The sequence below is a fragment of the Ochotona curzoniae genome, unplaced genomic scaffold (genome assembly GCF_017591425.1).
Source record: "Ochotona curzoniae isolate NIBS_2020 unplaced genomic scaffold, NIBS_Ocur_1.0 scaffold_3208, whole genome shotgun sequence".
Lineage (NCBI taxonomy): Eukaryota > Metazoa > Chordata > Mammalia > Lagomorpha > Ochotonidae > Ochotona > Ochotona curzoniae.
This window is the reverse complement of record NW_024467106.1, coordinates 25,629,518-25,652,520: the sequence shown is the minus strand read 5'-3', so window position 1 is coordinate 25,652,520 and position 23,003 is coordinate 25,629,518. Positions and strand designations below refer to the sequence as shown.

At 40.9% G+C, this 23,003-nt stretch overlaps 1 protein-coding gene across 1 annotated transcript in view; it reads right to left on the bottom strand.

Moving 5' to 3' along the window:
* Nucleotides 1-23,003, bottom strand: part of GRIN3A (glutamate ionotropic receptor NMDA type subunit 3A) — a 158,135-nt gene that overhangs the window by 72,949 nt on the left and 62,183 nt on the right. The window contains exon 3 of the mRNA XM_040963540.1: nucleotides 21,455-22,502. Within this exon, the coding sequence (XP_040819474.1) occupies nucleotides 21,455-22,502 (1,048 nt within the window). The remainder of the gene's footprint in view (nucleotides 1-21,454; nucleotides 22,503-23,003) is intronic.

Below are 23,003 nucleotides of genomic sequence, written 5' to 3'. Positions count from 1 at the left end.
GAGGCACTGAAATGAAAGTGTTTTGAAAGCAGTGGAGGCCTTTATAAGTGGTGCAGGTCATTATTAATCATTTTCCTATTAGTGAAGCCAAATTATCATTTTATAAAAGTTTTCAAAAATGAAAAAGAAAAAAATCACTGGATCAGAATAAAATTTTGTGTTTCAAGCATGTAATATGTTCCTTTTTCAGCACTCAATTATAGATGAGATCCTATGTAGAAGCATGCCAATGCTAAAATCTGGTAAATATGGGAGCAGTAATTTTATTTTCTAAACAGAAACTGGAAATAATGATTTATCAACTGATTTATAAGACTGGAAGAGCAAGGTGAGAAGCTGGTTGATAAAAGTTTAAAGAAGCAGATGAAGCTGGCAAAAGTCACGACAGGAGAAAATATGAGAGTTATGCTGCTTGCAAAGGGAATATTTCGTGAAATTCTTTAGTATGTTGCTGGTTGTGCTAAAAAGCACAGAAGTAGTATAGTTCAGATGAGCAGTGGAGTGAGTGGAAGAATTTTAGGTGGATAATGAAAAATATAGTTTAATAAGTCCATTGTTTAAGATGTTAATAACTTGGCTAAATTGATATCCTTCTAAATTGGTATGCTGGCAATCAGGAGAGTGAGAATGGGTGTGGGACAGTCCAGCTAGGCCGTGGAACTTGAAGGCAAGTGCTGGGACTGGGTGCAAGTCGTGTCAGGCTGAATTGCAGTACCTCCTGGCAGGTGCAAGATCCAGAACTGGAAGTGTTCCTGGTAAGGGAACTGTGGGCACTCCCTTGATGGGCTACAGTTTCTGCTGGTGATCATGAGAGCCAGGGCTAGCGGTACGCCAGGCTCTTCAAGGCAGCAGCACCTGTCAGCATACATGTGGGCTGGGTCTACGGGATGGGTCAGACTGAGCTAAACTGGAGTAACCAAGCCGGATGGGATATGGGACAGACCGGAGTAGGTTACAGCACATGCCGGAGCTGGATAGGTGGAACTGGTGGGGATTATTAGGGATTGCCCCTACCAGGCTATAAAACTTTCTGGTATGTGTGAAGACTGAGCCTGTGGTGGGTTGAGATGGGCTAGGGCACAGTACCCATCAGTTCGTGTGAGAGGTGGAGTGAAAGTGGAACTGACCAGGCGGCTGCATCCGCCGGTATGTGCATTGACTGGTGCAGGTGCTGGAAGAACCTGACCAGCACTGGCTGCAGCACACAAGAATCAAGTCTGAGGTCACTCCAGACATGGTTTCTTGGGGGAACTCCTCAATTAGATGGCTGGACTCAAACCACAGTCACAGGGATAATTAGAATATACGTGGTACAAACTCAAGAATAAATATATGGTTATTGGGGTTTCTCAGTTTCTGATGCCTGTGCATTGGATAGCATGCCCAGATGCACAGAGGACACATGACAGCCAGCTCATCTAGGCCAACAGGGGACATTGTCAGAGGACGGTAAGCACTCTCCTGGTTAAGCTTTGCAGCATGTTCTTGGGTCTGTGCATGCACTAAGGTGGACTTGGCCAGACAATAGATCTTGGAAATTCTTTTCAACCCTGGTGCAATGAGTTGATGATGTCTCAGAACTATCAAAACTATTCAATTAACATCTTCAGAACATTCTTCCCCACACCAGGGTTTCTGAGGCATCACCAAATGACAGTACCTCACCCATGGTGCTGATGTAGCTTGACATCGAGGGGTAGCCCCCTCATCATCTTCCCCTGTGGACATAGGAGAAAAAAATCCTGATAGTTTGTCCCATCCAGTTTCTTCCATACCTGACCCTCCCCACCTGAATCAGAGGTCCACGTGGACATGCACTCTTTTCAATTATGTAAGCTATATTAAAAATAAAAGTAAAGAAATAAGAAATAAAATTGGAGAAAATATCATAGTACTTTGAACATAGTAGATATCTAATAAATGTTTTAATGATTAATTTTTGATCATCATTTTAAACACCTAAGTCACAGGAGATACACATATTTTGAAACCTATGGTTAGTTACTACTTATTCCAAATAGATTTACCTCTATTTATTCTGTCTTATCACCATGCATGGAAAGGAATCAAACTGATGCCTAATTTAAGGAGAATTTGATAATTAACATTTTTTTCATGATACAGTTTCATAGACTCTGCAAATTTCCCCTCCTCTCTCTCCTTCCCCCATCCTCATTCTCCATCACCCATTGATTTCCCTTTTATTATTACAACAGTATAGTCCTTCATCAACAGTCACAAGTCCATCATTCTGCTATTTAAGTGTATCATGGCATTGTAAGTGTTGACAATGGTAGAAAGTCCAGCATCCTATTGTCAACATATCTAACTGTTTCATTGGGAGTCTTTTTTAGTCAGGAGTACAGATGCGTACTGTAATGTATTTTCACTTCTCAGTATGTTAGTTTCCATTATACAGTTCCTCCATTATACAGGTGAATGTATGTGTATACAGGTTTATCTATATACCTGTTGATTTTGTATTTGGCACAGATGTTACCTTATATCAGTGAGAACATATTATATTTGTCCTTTTGGGATTGGCTTATTTCACTAAGCACAATGGTCTCTAGTTGGGATCATTTCATAGCAAATGGTAAAATTTTATTCGTTTAATGGCCTGCTAGTGTCCCATAGAAAAGATGTACCTACAGTTTCTTGCTGGTTTTTTTTATCATTGTTAAAATTTTCTGATTTTTGGCATTTTTTTAAGGCAACAGCTTTCTTATAAAATGTTGTGCTAATTATGCTTGTTGAGATTGAAAAGCAAGAATAGAGTCTGACAAAAATGTCTTTCTGAACTTAAACTTTGAATAACATCATATGTATTATATTCATGTCTGTGTGATTTCCTGGGACACATTCGCATCAGTTTGCAATTTAGAAAATTAGTATTAACTGGCTCAATGTCCCAGACCAACTTCTCAACGGGACTGAACTCAGTTAAGATTTCTGACTAAATGTGTTATGGGTTGGATCACAGTATCTCCTGATCTGATTAAGGACCAAAATGCCCAATTGAAGTGAAATAATAAAAACCCAACATTCATTTTAGTTGGAGTTGTCTTTGTTGAACAAAAGGAATTCCTTGAGGGAATTTCAAATGGCATCTTCCAACACACATGTGTATTTATTAGACATAAGGGCAGTTTCTCCACTCAGCAAATCATCATTAACTTAGTACTTCATAATTCAAATTAGTATGTGCATTTAACCTACATTAAATTTCAGGTAGTATAAAAGGATCTATATAAATACTCAATAGACACAAATACCGATAGTTATTCATAATTATCTATTCATCTTGATCAATACTCCATGTCATTCATTCATATGGAAAGTATATATGTATGCATAGTGCTTACCAATAAAGTTCATAATGCAACCAAGGCTATAATCCAATTCTGCCCTAATTAAAGATAAAGTTGGCAGAATTTTGGGCATTCTTTCTTTGTACTCAAATGATGAAAGGATTTTAGACATTCATTAAAACAGACTCAGCAGGGTGTCTAATTGAAAACATTTCGCTGTAGTTAGCATGAATTATTGTATCCATTTGAAAGAAATAAAGCTTTAGTTATTTAAAAAGTTCTATAAAGATGTCATTTGAAAATGATTTTAGAAGCAGGTGAGGAAATAAATAGATCATGTGTCTATTCACTGTTTTCCCTTTCTCATCCTGAAATAGCAGATTCCTTTTTAAAAAAGATGTTATTTATTTATTTATCTATTGGAAAGGCAGACATACAGAGAGGAGGAGAGACAGAGAGGAAGATCTTCAAAACATTGGGATTAACTCCCCAAGCGGCTGCAACGGCCAGAGCTGCGCTGGCCTGAAGCCAGGAGCCCAGAACCTCTTCTGGGTCTCGCAGAAGGGTGCAGGGTCCCAACGTTTTGTGCCATTCTTGAGTGCTTTCCCAGGCCACAAGCAGGGTGCCGGATGGGAAGAGGCCGGGGAGACTGCTGGGATTGGAACTGGCGCTGATATGGGATCCCGGTGTGTGCAAGGCAAGGACTTTAGCCACTAGGTTACTGCATTGGGCTGGAAGTAACAGATTCTGGCTGGCTTTCGTCAAGTCCTTTGGAGAGCATTCAGCAAGGAGGGGAAGTGTTAATTTTTCTTATCTTCTACTCTTTGTCATATGGACTCTAAAGAGTTTGTGCTCAGCTCCATTACCTAGCAGGGTAGGGGAGCCTTATCTGTCTCATATTCCTCAGACAGCCGTGTCACTCACTATTTCACTTACCCTTGGCTATACTCAAGGCATCATAGTCTTGGGTTTCCTTTGCTTTGGTTGCCTGTTCGTAGGTACTAGTAGCTCAAACACTCTAGGTCACTCTTGAACAGACTTACATGGCTAACCTCACCTGCCTCTGTCCTGTTGATTTCATGTTGCCCACTCAGCTTGGCCTCACAATCGAATCCGTTTATTTAACCAGTACTTACCAAAATGGCTGATTGTTATATCTGTAAGTCCTAGGAATACATATGTACAAGACATATTCAATCTCTTTTTCTATGGAGTTAGAATCTTGTGGGAAGTGTAACCAGTACTTCAGCTAATTATTTCAAACCCAGTATCTCCTTTAACCCTCTCAAAGTGAGGACACGGAAACCATAGAGGTGCAAAAACTCACAGAGCAGCACACAACTAACATGTAACTAAATCAGATATGCAGCATATACATTCAACACCAGAAATTTGTCCTTTGTGTCACATGAAATTAATCCTCACTAGAGCTTCCTTTAAAATTATTCCATAGCATCTTGTATGAGGATGATTTTCATATTAAAAGCACTGATACCACAGTAATTACTGAAGAACGCTATGCCCTTGTCCCATGATGCTGTCATTTTCATTCATGTATTAATTAAACAGTGTTTACTGGAATTTGCAGTTCGCCCAATACTGTGGTCATTTTTGAGGGTATAACAGCAAGTAAAACAAAGTGCAGCAGTGAGTAAATAGACAATATGGCAATTATAATTGTGCGTAGTGTTATGAAGGGATTAACTGGGTGGGAATGAAGATGTCTTTTTGGAAGTCTGTGGTCAACACAGGTGCACTGAAAGAGTATCTTTACTGTGGAACTGATCCTCACTCAGGAGCTAATCCTTTCCAGAGACATCTGACAGCAACAGTGCATGTAGTGTGAACATTGCTATTGTCACAGCTTTGTCTCAGGTCTAAAGTATTCTCATTATTACTTGATGTATTTAGTTCTTTCTTATTACATAAATAAAATATAAACATGGCAGAAAACATAAAGTAGAAACAACACAAATAATATCTCTTATAATTATACTGCTTATGTAGTAATATTTTGAAATGTATAGTCATTGTATGGATCATGTTATGTGTATTTCTAGTCACTTCTGATTAGAGCATGTACATTCAAATGGATATTATACCAGTAGAAACATGGTACATGGCTTTGTATCTTGATTTTTCTAAAAGAATTTATTTATTTTTATTTGAAAGGTAGATTTATAGAGGGAGAAGGGGAGACAAAGGGAGGCCTTTCATCCGTTGGCTCACTCTCCTAATAGGCTTCATGACTGGAGCTAGTCCAATTCAAAGCCAGGAGCCTAGAGGCTCTTCTGGTCTCTTAGATGGATGTAGGGGCCCAAAGACTCAGTCCATCGTCTATTGCTTTCCCAGGCTAAATCGCAGGGAGTTAGATTGGAAATGGAGCAGCCAGACTCAAATGGTACACATATGGTATGCTGGCAATGCAGGCAGAAGCTTAAATTACTGTGTCATGGTCAAGCCCCTGTATCTTGATTTCTATTTCACACACTAAAAGCTTCTTCAAAATCACATCTATTGGATGAATTATTGCAGCATGTAGGAGTCATGTAATTGAATAATTGTGCTCAACTTAGGAAACTTCCATGGTTTCCAAGTGGTTGTTGTTTTGGATAAGGTAATAGTAAATCTTTGCAATAAATTATCCTCATATTAAGTTTTTTCTTTTGGACAGATTCCTAGAAGTGGAAGTCAAGGGTGAAAGAACATGATTCCTTTTAAAACTTTTAATACAAATGCCCAAATTATGTTATGAATGCATTGTAAACTTCTGTTTCCAGTAGTGGTATATACTGGTAATTATCTTACTGTACTTCCTTAAAAATTTTTTATTTTAATTTTTGATCTTATTAATTGTTATTATTATTACTTTATTAATTACAGTGCATTATGTGACACAGTTTCATAGGCTCTGGGATTCCCCCAACCCCTCCCCGTACCCTCCCCCTGTGGTGGATTCCTCCAACTTGTTGCAATATTACAGTTCAAATTCAGTCAAGATTCTTTCATTGCAAACATACACCAAGCATAGAGTCCAACATCTTATTGTCCAGATAAATTCAATGGTTTCTTGGGGAGACCATCTCTGGTCTGAAGGCAGAGCAGGCAGAATATCATCCCAATCAATAAAAAGCCACAACATGAGACATCAACAACAATTTACAACATTATGGAATTGTTTGACATGGCATTGAGTAAACAATATGTTAAAAAAATGCAAATTCTTAACCACATCCTGAGACTGCTTCATTGACATTTCAATTTTAGTTTATACAGAACCGGCTTCTGTACACCTTAAAATGGCTGTATGGTACTATTCAGCTGTCTCATGTCTATTTTAATTTTAGTATTTAGCAGTTTATAGTGTTGAAGCATGATTTTGCTGAACTTGGCAGATTTTAGGATAGTCTAAACGGGCCAATAACTCTAACAAGACATATGTCAACAGTTAAGGTGCAGAACAGTTTTAGGAGGGGTGTGCAGAGAAATCTTCAATACCTAAGTGAGGAATCTTACTGTACTTCCACTAACAATGAGAATTATAAATAAAAACTCATAATATGATAGATAAAAATCTCATTTCATTATTGTTTCAATTAGCAATTCTTTGATAACAAGTGAGTTTTTTTTATGCTTGGTCAATTTTATTTCTCGAATTGTTAATTCTTTGTTTTTTGATTTTATCATTACTTAATATATACCCTGGTTTCTTCTCCAAAGACTTAAGGAAGCTTAAAGGTCACATAAAATGCACGATTTCAAATAGAACAAATTAAGTAAAAGAAACAATTTGAAGCTGAAAATGATGCTTAAAATGCATCACAATAAAAATAGGTTTGCTATTATGGGTTAAGAAATTTGTGTTCAAACTCATCTCTATAAATTAATTATTTGAAAAAGAGAAGCTTATCTTTTATCAGTTTACATGTCAATGAGAGAGAGATGGAGCAGAGTACAGAGTAATTGTTTAAAGTATATATAATTAATATTGGTATTAAAACATGATACGGCATTTAAGTATTATTTTTGTCTCTATAGGTAAGGCACTTTAGTTGACTTATTAAATTTGATTTCCCCCAGATGCAGGGAGCTGCCTAGGCTGCAATGTATTTGGGCAAGTGTCACACTGCTGGAGGAAAAGCAGACAATAATAGCTTGTGGGTTCTGAGAACTGATTAATACCAAATGTGTGTTAACGCTAGCGTAGTTGTTTAGTTGTTGGTCCTTCTTCCCTTCCTTCCTTCCTTCCTTCCTTCCTTCCTTCCTTCCTTCCTTCCTTCCTTCCTTCCTTCCTTCCTTTCCTTTTTCTTTATTGTTTTCTTGCTTTCTTTCTTACCAGCCGACTATTGACCACTGCCCAACCATGCACATGAAAGCTACTACTGCTCCACAGTATCCACCAATAAGTGCCAGGGCAGGAGCTGGGCCATGTTAAACTACGCCATGACACTAACTGGCAGGAGAGAGAACCAGTCTGACTGTAGATTCTGTAGGGAATTTATGGGCTGACAGCTGTGGGACTGTAAGACCTATGAGTTATGATGGGACAAGCTAAGCACGACAATGGAACCCACTGAAACTCAAGAGAAGTGGAGTTGGGAATGACCTGGGCTGGTCCAGGCTGTAGCATGTGCAGACGTACCCACAAATTGGGCATGGGTTGAACCAGGGTGCAATATCCACCAGCACACACAAGGGCCAAGACTGGGATGGTGGCAGACTATCCTGGGTAGGAGTCTAGAACCTGCCAGCACAGGTAAGATCTAGGTCAGGGAGAGGGCCTGGTGGAGGAACTTGGGCAACTCCCTTAGTGGGTTATAGCTTCTGCTAGTGAGCACATGAGTTGGCCCTGGAGGTGGGTCTGACCAGACAAGACTTCTCTACTTCTCGGCAGGTATGTGGGCTGATTTAGGGGGGTAGAGTATGTGCAGGAGTCAGGGCAGAGCATAAGTCATGTCGGGCTAGGCTATCATACCTACCAGGATGAGTATAGGATGGGCCAGGCTAGGTCTCTGTCCCTACTGTGCTGTGTGTGAGCTGTGTCTGGGTGTGGACCAGGCTTGGATGGGCTATAGCACCCAATAGTAAGAACCAGAAAGGCTGGTCAGGAAAGGCCACTGTTCCTTCTAGGATGGAAGGTAGACTAAGTAGGGCTGGTCCATGGACCCACTGATGGGTATGAGATCTGGCATTGGGAGAGGTTCTGATGGAGAAATTTGGGAAACTCCTCTGTTGGAACACAGCCCCTGCAGGTAAGTGCAAGAACCAATATAGGGAGCAGCCCAGACCAAGCCAAGTAACAACAGCCACTGGCATACATTTGGCTCAGATCTGGGACAAGCCAGGTTAGGCCAATTCATATCACATGCTGGCAAATCTGAAAACCAGAATGGTGTGTGGGTCAGGCCAGGTCAGGCCACAATTCCAGCCAGGTTACATTAGGGACAGGGCTGGGGGTTGCCTGGACTGGTTAGGTTGTAGTCTCTACCAGTGTGAGCTGGAACTGGGGGTGATGCCAGGCCAGGGTAGGATACAGCACCCACTGGCAAATGCCAAGGTGAAGTGGGCCATGCCAGACTGGGCTGCAGTGCTCAACCAACACACATGAGACTGGGGGATTAGGAAACAAGCACAGTAGGGGACTGCATGGGACGTCCCCACTGGACCACTACTCCTACTGGTGAGCGTGAGAGCTGGGATTGGGGCCAGACCAGGCTGGGAAGGGCTACAACACCTGTTGGCCTCATGTCAACTGGATCAGGGAAAAGCAGGGTTGGGTTGACTGTTCCTACTGATGCATGTATAAGTCAGAGTAGGTGAGGATTGGTTGGGTGTTTCCACAGCATCAGGGCAGATGCTGGCACAGGGGGCAAATTCTGTTAAGTTAAACTGTAGAACCACCTGGAGAGTGCAATATCTGGGCATTGGTCCAGTAGGGAAGCAGTGGGCACCTCCCTTTTGGGTTGCCACTCTGACTGGTGAACATGCAAACCAGGACTGGGCCCAGCATGTCTAGACAGAGTAGCATCTACCAGCAGGTGTGTGGGCTGGATAATGGGGCTGGTTGTGTTGAACTAGGATTCAATGCCCATTGATATGCATTAGAGCTAAATGGGATGTGGGACAGACTGGACCAGTTTGCTATACATATTGGCAAGCATTGGAACCAGGACAGGGTGGGCCTGGTATAGGTTATTGCATATTGCCCCAACTAGGCTGCAACTCCCACCTATTTATGTGCTCAAGCATGTGATGGGTGGAACCAGGCTGGGCTGCAGTACCCATTGCTTGCATAGAGGACAGGGTTGGGGACAGAACTGACCCAACAGTTGCAACCACAAGCATGCATGTAAGCTGATTGGGGTGACAGACTGTGCTGGACCCTGTGTTGGCAAGCACACTCAAGAATCAAATCTGGGATCACCTCTGATGAGGTTTCTTTGGGGTTCCCCCAACTGAACCACTGGACTCAGAACTTCAACCATGGAGAAAATTGCAGGGTCCATGGTCAAACCAGGGACTGCCTGTGTCGGAGCTGGGCCTCCTCAGCAGCTTAGACGAAACAGTGGACAGCACAGCCAGTTGCACATGGAGGATATGATGGTACATTAGAACCTGCAGAGGACACCTGGTGCCATAACAAAGGATGGAGGACAGAACAAATTGATCAATGACTCCAGCCATGTCTTGGCAGTGAAAATCTAGACAGAGTCTCTAAAGTGGACTATGTCAGCCAGTGGATTCTGAAGAGATTTCATAATGCTTGGAATGGCAAGATTGGCAGCAATTCAGAACTGTTGAACTATCAAAATCACTTGAGCAGAACCCTCGGAGCATGTCCCACATCAGGGACCCTGGGACGGTTGGGAGGCTGAATGTCGCTTCTCCCTTTATCTCCTCTTTCTCCCAGATACAGGAAAGAAAAAAAAAGAGAATGTGAAAACATGGTCTTACTCACTTTCCTCTAGCCATTGAGTCTTTGCACCCTAATCAAGAATGTAAATGTCATCAAAAAAGAAAAGAAGAGAAAAGTAATTTAAAAAAGAAACACCCTTTGGTGGTTGCATTTTTCTCTGCTTCTACAGAGATCCTGAAGATACTGAAGAAGAGAAGGCTACTGCTTTAAAGCCATCCCGGGAGGAATTTCAGGATGAATTCACTGCCCCAGCTCCTGGGTTTTCTGCTACTCAACCTGAGGTTGCAGACTTGTCTAAAAGTGCAGGGGATCTCTGTGTTTACTCAGCAGTTCTCTACTGAAGACTGGAGTGCCCAGACTACCACTGAACACTGACCTGCAGGCCCCTGAATGAGTAGTAACAGCCACTAAGCCATCTGATGCAACTTGTTCAGCCTCTGAAGAAAAACTAAAATAAACAGCTTCCCCAAAAGCTAATAAAATACAAGACTCGGGAAGAGACTTTTTACCTCTAGATGCTGAAACACTTAATGTTAGTAATAATAACAGAAAAGCTAATATTGATTGATCACTCATCATATGCCAGAAGCTGTTATAAATGAAGTTTCATTTAGTACCTCCCCCATTATAGAGTTCAAATTTTTAAATAGTTTTATTTTTGATATTGTTTACAAAGTTGGCAAGGATGCCCACCCAGAAGGACCACTGATTAGGGTAGGGAGGGCCGAGGCATTGGCGAAGGTGAGTGGGACACACTTCCAATTTTTCTTTTCTTCCCTTTTCTCCTGTGTCAGAGGAGGGAACCACTTCCAGAAGCCAAACTACTTCAGTCCTGGGGGATGGGGATGTCGGCTTGACATCATCTTAGAAACCCCAATATGGAGAAGAAGTCTCCAAGGGTACTGCTTGAGTGACTTTGATCATTCTGAGACGGTTGGTTTCCCTGCTCCAAGGTTGAGAAAATCCTTCCAAGTCACATTGGCTGCCAGAGTTACCCTAGGGTCCACTCACCCAGACATTTGCTGCCAAAGCTCAGCCTTCTGTGCTCCACCTTCTAACATGGCACTTGAATCCTGTGCAGGCCTAAATAAGCTGGCCAACTTGTCGCCCATATGCACCTTGGTATGCTGTCCATTGCACAGGCATTAGCAATCAAGGAGGCCCAGTCCAAGCTCAGACCACAAATCCTATGATCTTCCCCCTATGGCCAGAGTTTTGAGTCCAGTAGTCCAGTGGGAAGTCTCCCAAGAAACCTACATGGGGTGATCCCACTCCTGACTATATGTGCCAGCCAGTAAATGGTCCAGTTCAGTCTGTCACCTGCATCAGCCTATACACACATTGGTGACTGTAGCTGTCAGATCAGTTCCATCCCCATCCCCATGCAAACCAACTGGTGTTGCAGCCCAGCCTAATTAAGCCGACCACAGACCTGGCTGTTAGGCACACCAGTGCCTAACTGGGACAACCCCCATCAACTCCCACCAACCTCACCTGGTTCCAGTGTGTGCCAGTATTGCAGCAGACTAGCCAGGTCTATAATGCAACCCAGTCAAGCTCTCATATATACCCATCCATCCCATGACCCAGTCCACACATACACCAACAGGTGCTGTTGCCTTGTCCAGCCTGGTCTACCCAGCCCTGACTCTCATGCACTCCAGCAGGAGCTGCAGCCCAGTAAAGGAGTGCCCACAGTTCCCCTACTAGGCCCACTTCCAGTTCCAGATCTTGCACTTTCCAGGGAATACTGTATCCAGTGTGGCATAACATGTACCCAGGCCTGGTACTTATCAGTGGATGCTATGGTAAAGCCCAGTTAGTTGCTACTTAATCTGGCTCTTACATGTGCCAGTGGATGCAATGGCCTGGCTTAGCCTGCTCCCCTGCCCCCCACCCCAAACCCATGTGCAGGCCAACAGTTGTTGCAACCCTGCCCAGCTCAGTTACAGCCATGTTCAGCCCAGTCTGCTCCCCTTCCCAGCCCTCACACTTATCAGCAGAAACCACATCCCAGCAGAGGCATCCCATAACTTCCCTACCAAGTCTGCTTCCAGCTTCATATCTTATGCCTGCTGGTAGTTTCACTGATCCAGGATGGCATGGCTTACCCCCATCTTGGCCTTTGCCACTAGATGCTGCAGCCTAGCTTTGCCCAGCCTGCCTTCCATCCTTGACTTTCATGCAAGCTGGTAGGTATGATAGCCTAGCCCGACATGACTTACGCTCTGCCCTGACTCCTGCACATGCTCTACCCCCCTAAGTCAGCCCACATACCTGCCGAGAAGTAGAGAAGTCTTGTCTGGTCAGACCCACCTCCAGGGCCAACTCATGTGCTCACTAGCAGAAGCTATAGCCCACTAAGGGAGTTGCCCAAGTTCCTCCACCAGGCCCTCTCCCTGACCTAGATCTCACCTGTGCTAGCAGGTTCTAGACCCCTACCCAGGATAGTCTGCCACTATCTGCAGCTTTCCTTTGAGTTACTCCAGAAATCAAGAACAATACTCTATGGACCCCTTGCAACATAGCACAAAAAAAGCTAAGGCTTTTATTCTATTTTTAAAAGATAAAGTCATTGAGTGTGGCACCGAGGTATAACACTAAGTTGCTGTCTATAGTATAGTACTGGCATCCTATAGAGGTACCAGTGGGTGTTCTGGTTGCTCACCTCTGATCCAGTTCCCTGCACCTAGAAAGCAAAGTATTACGCCCCAACTACTTGGTCTCTAGTATCCACATGGGAGATTGGGAAGAAGCTCCTGGAACCTAGCTTTGGCCTGGCCCAGCCCCAGCTGTTGTGGCTCTTTGCAGAGTGAGCTAGAGGGTAAAAGATCACTCTCTTTGTCTCTCTCCCTAACTCTTTCTTCCAAATAAGTAAAATGAATGCATTTATTTGGAAGGCAGAGTAGTAGGTGGACACACACACACACACACACACACACACACACACACACCTATCCACTGCTTCATTTCTCAAGTGATGGTGACAGTCAGGACTGGTCGAGGCTGGAGCCAGGGGTTAGAAACTCCAGCTGGGTTTTTCCTGTGAGTGTCAGAACACTAAGCACTTGAACCATCATTTATCACTTTATCAGGAGGTGCATTTAAGAAAACGGAATTGGAAACAGGGTAGCAGAGACTTACTGCAATTTAAATTACCTGCTGATTTAATGTCTTGGTTCCTACTACATCCCTTGTTTTAAGGAGAGTGTCGGCTTTGATACGAAGCCAGCTAAAGCCTAGCATGATGTCTGGAACTGCAGTTGTCATTATTAGAAGAATTAAGGAATGAACAAATGAATATTCTGGAGTAGTTTGGTTTGCTTTCTCTTAGTTTCTTCTACTCCATTACCAATGTCTTGTTTGCCTTGGAGTTATTGCAGCCTTCCCTTCTGCATGGCCAGGTTTTATTATATGAATGAGTATGTTTTATCAGGCAGCCACATGCAGTTATATGAAGATCAATAAAGGTGGTTTTTATTATTTAGGAAAGTGCTTCTCATTTCCTACTGAGGCAATGCCGGTGTCCACTGCTTTAATATTTCTGGTTAAAGTTTTCTGTTGCCCTCACAGCAGGTCTATTTAATTTTTAATATGCACTTGAATGTTCAGTGGGATTGTTTTTCCACAACAGTGCTGTCATTTGCCTCTACCCTAAAGACACTAACCTGTTTCTTATCTAGAGTTGCTTTTTTTCTTCCTTCCTGTCGCTTTTTTCTTTTTCCGTTTCTTTTTAACAGTGGAGACAGGATTAAAGGGGGCATTTCATATGGAAAATTGCCAAATAAATAGTAGAAAGTCCATTAAAATCGGCCACTAACTCATTTGAGGGCTCATGTGACCAGCTCTATGAGTGGAGGTGGTGTCTTACTTTTCCATGTGGTTCATATTGTGAAGTGATTTTCTCATTCTGTCTTCTACTCCTGCAGAACAGATGCCAATGGTGGGAAGGTTCTTAGAGTGCCCAAATATTCTCAGATTGTATGCTCAGATGGAGATTTTGGTGTATACAAATAATACTACAGCTTCTTTGTGCATTTTGGTAATCCCCAGATGCTAAAACGAAATGACTTTGGATCACAAGGCCATGGGTGCTTGCTTCCATCTGTCTACTTTATTTTCTGTATTATCTCTAATGAATATTGCTAGTCAAGTGAGGGACATACCTAAATAAGCTCTATTAAATATATCACCCATAAATTTCTGTTTCTATACCCTTTGCATCAAGTACCACCCATGTTGAAGCATGGATCTTGCTTTCCAGACGAATTGGCGGGAGGCTTTAAGACGTTAGATATATTACTTTTAGTGAAAATAAATTATTCTGGCAAAAACAGTCAAGTGAGGATGGAAGCATCTTCTTGAATCTCATTTGCACAGCAGGCCAGTCCCTCTCCCTTGGGTTATCTATAGAGCAGCCAGCAACATGATTATTTCTTTCCTCCGACCCACTATCAGGAAAAAGTTCCAACCTTTTTTGGCTGCTGCAGCATGTAGTGAATCATAAGTTGTCTGTTTTGAACTGCCTTTGCTCTTAGTTTTATTTCTGAGTCAAACTAGTTGGTTGAATGCAATGAATCTCAGTCCTGATGTGGTGATAAAGTACTCACCCTCTTAATCCTGAATTTATTGTTATTAATTGTGTTAAAAGTATGGTCTGTATGCTAAACAATTAAAATCAAGAAGAAAAATAGGGCAATTATATTCATTGTAAGTATTCTGACATTATAGTTACAGACACTCATTCAGGACTGAATTTGCTGATGGGCCTTGCATGAATTCATCAGAAATCATTGCAAATCTTTCTTTCAAAATTTTTTATTTTATCATTTGAAGGAGAGAGAGAGAGAGAGAGAGAGAGAGAGAGAGAGAGAGAAGATAGAAAAATCTCCCACTTACTGGTTTACTGGGCCAAAGCTGAGAGCTGGGGACTCATCTAGATGTCCCATGTGGCTGGCAGGGACCCAAGAACTTGAGCCATGGCTCCTGCCTCCCATAGTGCATATTGGCAAGAAGTTGGTGAGGGAGTGGTATCTGGATCAAAACTCAGATGCTTGATCTGGGATGCAGGCATCACAAGTGGCACCTTCATATATCACAAACTTTACTTTTTTTAGTCAGTATGCTTTTAGTTAAACATTATGTGCCATAAAAACATGTTATACTAATAACAATGGTTCAAAATATTGATGATATTGAAGCTATATACAGTGGAAGAGTAGTTTTAAGGGAAAAGCATATGGAACACTTGGCAGTTCTTTATTTAGAATTGATGTCCTTATATGGCTCCTGGGAGCTAAAGACATCAATTCCTTGGACCATACTACTTAATAAAATGCTTCCAGGGAAATCTACAAACTGTTATTCTGAGTGTTTGGGGACATTCCATTGTAATAGAGAGCTCTGAGGAGATTATCCAATGATAGTTAAAGAAGAGTTAAAGGAGAAGCAAAGGGGACAGGTGTTGAAAAGGACTAATGCGAAGGCATGCGAAAATTAGCCTGGGGTGAGTCAACTAACTTTCAAGTGGCGAACATGGGAAAAGGTGGCAATATAGTTGATGCAGAAGCATCCTGAAATCTAGTAGAAAAGGAGGATGACAAAACATGAAGAGAAATGAAACAGAGAGAGAACCAGGGGATGAAGAATCATCAGAGTGACCAACATTCCCTGTATTACACAACCTCTCGTTCATTTAAATTTTTTTTAGATTTTCAGTTTACAGCAGAAAAACAGCTGTTCTGAAAGAATCTCAAGATCTCTTGACTTGTAAGCAAGCCATAGGGTCACCCATATCAGAACCAAGACATTAATAAATGAATTTGAAATGTAAAGGTAAGATTTCGAGAACTATTTGAAAAAAAAATCAAATCACATAAAACTGCTTTCATTAGACATCAAAACACATAACCCTAATTCTCATGATGTGGACATGACACTGATCTGCCTCTGTATTCCTTGATAAATGCTGGAAAGAAGTTACAGATGAAATGTGTGGGGATACCCATCTTCATGTTAGAAAGTATCATGACTGGTTATGAACTGTACTATTATAACAATATGGAGGAATTCAATATGGGGGGAGGGTTTGGGGAATCCCAGAACCTATGCAACTGTATCATAAAATGAAATAATAATAATAAAAGAATTCAGTTAACAGAGTGACAATTAAGGACATATGTGACTGTGAGATGTCTTCCACCTCATGTTCCTACTGATCCATCATCCTAAATATTTTCCCAGGATTTTATTTTACTTGGTATCACTTCCCCAGCCAGGATTTCAACCCACTTCAGCCCCACTCCTGAATCATTGCCCGTTTCCCACTGCCTCATGAATTTTACTGTGACACCTTGAACAGGTTTTAAAATATCATATATGAAATGATGTGGAATAGATCACCTTCTCTTCTGGTCTAAACATTGCCTTTTTCTGCTGCCTTGAATGGTACTAGGGTCTTTATACTAAGATCCTCCACTTTGAAAGTATGACTTTGTTGTCTCACATTCAGGTACTTATCAAATCTTGGTGATTTGATCACCTCAGTATTTCTTGTAGCCTTTTTATCTGTCAGTGACGGAATCTGTAACTTTCTATCTTTTCGTGCCTCTTCCAATCTTGTTTGCTGGCTGCTGCAGAAGCAGGCATCCTGAGTGGGTCTTGTTCCACTGCTCTGTGTCAATCTTTAGGAAGGAAATGGCTGTCTTTTATCAGAAGTCACCTTTCTTGGCTTGTCCTCATAGATCCTATGTTATCTTATTTTTTTTTCTCAGTTTCAGATCTCACCTCCTGTAATGCATGTTGTGGCTAAATCCAGTTGCTCAGAACAGCCTGTCTGAGAGCCATAATTTTTATCTTGATATATTTTATGGTGTTCTTTTGCCAAGGATATCCATTTCTGATTTCTTAGCAATCTTCAATAACACACAGAAATGTTACCTGGGTACAAGTATTGATGTGCTGAAATGAAAGTGGTCATTTAGTTCTTGAACTTCAGTACTTCATTTGTTTTTAAATTTTGTTATATTTAGAAATGACTTTCTAGATTGTTTCTCCTTGTGTTAATGTCTTCTCTTTGATTGAAGCCAAATTATTTGACTTAATTACCCCTGAGTTTCTATACATCATTTAGTGTAGGAAAGAATCATATTCAGTGAAATGAATTCTTTCTAATATAAGACAACCTCTACCCAAAATACAAAATAAAGGTAAATAAACATACTTTTATAATCTCACAAATGAAGGATGTAATGGAGACCAGAGTACCAGCAACCAAGGAAAACCAACAGAATGCATCTCAGAATAAAAGCAGGCACCTAATGAAACTTCTAAATATACCTAGAGAACAAAATATTAAACTTTCAACCATTGCCTATATCAACAGTGTCATGACCCACATAAAGAGTTGAAAACTGTAGTCAAAACTACACCTAAAGGACTATTCTACTACAAAACACAGGGGACAGCTGGGGAGAGAGAAGGGGGTGGGGAGGGGAGAGGGAAGATCTACGCCTGCAAAACTGTAAAACAGAAAATAAGAATAAAAAATTTAAGGAAAAAGTAGAGCTGTTCTCAAGGAATTTAACACTGGTGGAAAAGAGAAACACTCATGTGAATGACTATGAAACACCTTGGAATATCCCATGGGAATCCCAAACTCTCAGCGTTTCACTCTTAGGTGTTGTCTCCTCACCCAGGGACCCACTAGGGGTAAGCAAAGGAGTATGAAAATTAGCATTGTATTATCTCTGTGGAAAGATGAGGAACTAAATAATTCACATAGTAACACATATGTTTAGATGAAAGTGAAAAATTCTGTTACCAGCACTCTTGTTTACAAAATCCAGGTACTGTATATTGTTTAGCCAAATAATTTGAGTGTTGTTTCTATGTGAAAAACAAACTATAAAAGAGACTTTTTAAATTTGGACATATTAATACTGACACATACAAATTTTGAGGAAGCTGTGAAAAAATCCATTTATTATTTCAAATTGAAGTTATTTAGATTTAGATCTAATCCACACGTTAACAGAGCCCCTGTAATGTGCGGTTGACTTCTCTTGTGCTGACAGTGTGGTAAGCTGTGCTATACTTCCAAGCTTTTTACCTCTAATTCAAGTGAAGTTGGGAATGGAAGGTTAGTATTTTGTTCCTTAAGATTTTTTTTTTCTGTTTATGGCTTGTCTTATTTTCTTTTTAATCCCCTTGAATAATTATTACAGGCTTTTTAAGGCATCGTATCCATAACTTTTTGTCAATTATTGGTTCTGATAGATGAAATTCTGATCTGTATTATAGTAGGGATGTCTTTTTGGTATTGCTAAATGGATTTCATATTGATTTGGTTGTTCAGTGGTCACTTTGGAAAGATAAGTAAATCTCTGACATTAGTGTGAAGCATGGAGTGGTCTGCAGGACTAGGCGGAAAGAAAAGAGAGGCTGGTGACAAAGTAGTAGTGTGTGAATGCTGAAGTATCACAAAAGTCTATTTTGTTATTTTTAATTTATTTGTCTTAGAGAGTTATAGACAGAGAAAACGAGCTCTTCATCTGTTGTTTCATTTCCCAAACAACTACAATGATAGTACTGGCCAGCTTGAAGCCAGGACTTTCCTGGACATGAGCAGGCAATTTTCAAAGAATAGAGCACAAACAATCAGCAGGCACATGAAAAAATGCTCAAGTTCACTAGTCATCATGGAAATGCAAATATAAACCAACATGAGATTTCATTTAACCCCAGTAAGTATGGATGTCATTTGAAAATAACAAACAACAAATGTGGGAGAGGATGTGGGGAAAAAGATATCCTGATCCACTCACTGAGAATGGGAATGTAAACTAGTACAACCACTATGGAGGACAGTGTGGAGATGCCTCGGAGATCTGTAGATATATTTACCATATGATGCAGCCATTCATATTCTCTGGGAATATAGCCAAACAAAGTGAAATCAGCAGTGAGAGAGTTATTTGTATGGCCATGTTTTTTTTTGTAGCTCAATCCACAAAGGCTAAGCTATGAAATCATCCTGAAAGACCATCAATAACATCTGGATAAAGAAAATGTGGTATATATTCACTGTGGAACACTATTCAGCCATAAATTAATGAAATCCTGTTTTTGTAACAAAGTGGATGCAACTGGAAACCATTATGCTCAGTGAAATAAGACAGTCCTCAAAAGACAATTACCATGTTTGCCCTGATCCATGGTAACACAGAGATGGCAAAAAATGAGATAGAATGGCATTTTCGGTTTTGATTATGGTTTCAATCTTTGTCCATACTTTTTAGAAACAGGTTTTTTTCCTACTTGTTAGTTTCTGAACTTTTTTTTTTTTTTACCTAATGAAGTGTTAAGTAGGTGATTGCAGAATGAACTGAAAGTATGGCATTGAAAATGTTAAAAAAAAAAAAGAGGGAGGAGAATGGTGGAAATATAGGGAAAAAGCAGGAGGGGGGGAGGTGGGAAATACAACATGCTCCTAAATCTGTATTATGAAATTTGCTTACTTTAAATTAGTTAAAATCTAGTGAAGAGGCATTTGATATGGCATGACATGTTGGACACTTCATAATTTGAAAGAACCAGTTTAGCTTGCGTTGTTTTAAATATAGTGTGTTTTGAATGTGCCCATTGAATCAAAGCTTTCTCCAACGTATGTCCTATACATTGGAATGCATTTCTACTCAAACAATGCTTTCTTCTCTCCTCATAATTACGCAGTACTATGTACTCCATCCAGTTTCTTTTTATTTTTGAGAGAGACTTATTTATTTTTATTGGAAGTCAGATTTACAGAGAGAAGGAGTCAAAAAGAGAAAGAACTTCTGTCCATTTATTCACTCCCTAAGTGGCTGAAATGGCTGGAGCTGAGCTGATCAGAAGCCAGGATCCAAAAGCTTCTTCTGGGTCTTCCAATGCAGGTGCAGGGTCCCAAGACTTTGGGCTGCCCTCTATTGCTTTCCCAGGCCACAAGCAGGGAAGTGGATGGAAGGTGGAGCAGCCGTGACTTGAACCGGCATCCATATGAGATCCCAACTCATGCAACGTGAGGATTTAGCCATTAGGCTATCATGGCAGCCCTGCCTTGGGTTTTTGACAACCCCTTTCTCCCTATTGCTATAGGATGGGATGGATTCTTTGCACAGCCAACCACTAATACCACTGATTTTTTTTTCTTTTAATCCGGAGAGAACATAGACACGGCTATCTATACCTGAGTAGCACAGGTATTTTTCCCCCCCACATTTTTGCTTCCTTTTAATCTCAGACATAGAGGTCTAAAAATTGAAGGAAGCCTAGGTAAATACAGTTTTCGTAAATATTCTTGTGCATTGTAACGTGACTGCTTGCAAAATCCTGTCAACACAAGATAAACACCTCTACAACTCTTTTACCCAATAAGGATACTCTGCTTACAGTCCTGCCACCAAGTTCAACACTGCTTGTTCTGCACTGCTGAGCTCTCAGGCACCTGATTTTGCATGCTTATAATAAAACGTTAGTTCCTTAAATGTACTTTGCTTTTTAAAACATGGTTCTCCTATTTATTTTCATTAATTCCAAAATGGTAATGATTAACTAGTTTTCAGGTTTATTTTGAGTGAGAATGCTTCTTATTTCTGTAAAACTATGCCCCAATGGTCATTCTGTTAGATGATGAACTAATATAAAGAAAAGCTACACTAGTCTACGTTTCAACCAGAAATATTTTCTCTAGGAAAAACACTTCCTAAAACATCTCTTTTTGTTTCATTTAATAAAACAACAAAACTTCTACCTTCAAGCAACAGACTTCTGAACTTATCTCTGTAGTTAACTGAGAGAATGTTCTGTTAGGTGGAGGAAGGAAGAGATATTATAAGACACAGCATATAGCGGCCCAGCAAGATAGCGAGTGGTTAAAGTCCTCGCCTTGCACATGTTGGGATCCCATATGGGTGCCGGTTCTAATCCCAGCGGCCCCACTTCCCATCCAGCTCCCTGCTTGTGGCCTGGGAAAGCAGTTGAGGATGGCCCAAAGGTTTGGGACCCTGCACTGGCACCGGAGCGGGAAGAGCAGCCGCTTGGGGAGTGAACCATCGGACGGACGACTTTCCTCTCTTCTTTCCTCCTCTCTGTATATCCACCTTTCCAATAAAAATAAATCTTAAAAAAAGACACAGCATATAAAATTATAATGGCCAATAGGGAAAATTAGAGTAAAAGGAAATATTACCTTAGGATCATGTATTCCAGAAAGTTCTTCATAAATCTTCTCACCTACCATGACAGCAGCCAAGTTTGCAGTATATGTAGAAAGGCAAAACATACAGAAAATGGCCCAAAGATTCATTAGAAATCTTCCAGTCCAGCATTTTGGAGGTTTGATGGCTACTGTTCTTCCAAACAAGAGAGCATAACAGACATTCAAGGCTGAAGAGAAAGAGAAGACTTTACTTCTATTCCGCCCCTTGGGAGTCATACCAAAGGGACTCTTCCATTCATACAGAGTGAGGAAGATGGCAGTGATGTGCAGAGCCACAAAAATCCCCAGCCACATAGTCCAGTGGAGTGGCCACATGAAGGCTCCAATGGGAGCTGCAGTGTCTCGGGTCCGCACTAAGATACCCAAACTGGTAGAGAAGAAAGGGCTGGTGAAATCTATCACCTGGCTCCGTGCTGTATTGATGCTGAAGGAAGTAACTGCCATGTGGGCAGTCCCACTCAAGAGATCACCAACCAGCCCAGTCCAGTGCCCATTTTTCCATGCACCATACTTTCCATCCCCAACAATGTAGAGGTCAAAGTCAAAGTTCATGTCTTCTGCCAACTTCTCCAGCAAATCAATGCAATATCCATAGCAGCACTTCTTGAATTTAATGGGCACTGTATCATTACTGCTATGCAGGCTGTTGAAAAGGTTGTCTAATATGGAAGAGTCATTAGTCAAGGGGTTGAGACAGAGTTGGCCAGCTGGGCATAAGCCTTCGTCATCCACTTCTCTTGTGAAGACAAACGGATGTTCAATCAGAGTAACCACTCTCAAATGTAGCTTGTTTGGGTGTTGGAAATGGGTTTTGTGCCTCTGCGCCTGCTCTGACCATATTCCATAGTCCATGACAATCTTTCCTCCTTGCCAGCTTCCCAAACGGGTCCACATGGGCTTTCCCATGGGGTCATGTTGCAGATTCCAGATGAAAAAGTTGTTTTCTGAGCTGATAATGGTTGAACCTTTTACTTTGATGAAACCACTGAGGCCTCTGAAGGTAGTGTTGGCTAAAAACCTAAAATAGGGGAGGAAAGGCAAAAATAGGAAAGAGAGATGAGGCCAGAAGCAGAACAATTGGATCCTTTTTGATTTAAAGCATTGTGATTAATGAACTAGACCTCAGAGATTAAGAAACTCATAATTTCAGTGACTGTAAACTAGACTTTAGGAGAAGGGTTATATTTTATTGAGCTAATGAGATCTTATGCTTGGGTTTTAACATGGTATCTGAGTGCTTACCTCTCTTATTCTGAGTCATTTCATTCTTAGTTAGCAGTATATTAATTGTTTTTTGCAGTATGGATTTGCTTAGCAAATTCAAAATGTCCCAATATCTAGTGTCTATACATTCAAGTTCAAATAAATGTGCTCAGTAAGTATTTTGCTTGTTGTGCAGAATCAGTTTCCCTAATTATTCACACACTTTTATAATTCCTTAAAAATGAATTCATAACATTGGAAAATAGTCATTTCTTGTCACTAATTTTTTTTTAATTGTAGAATGGAAACAATTAAT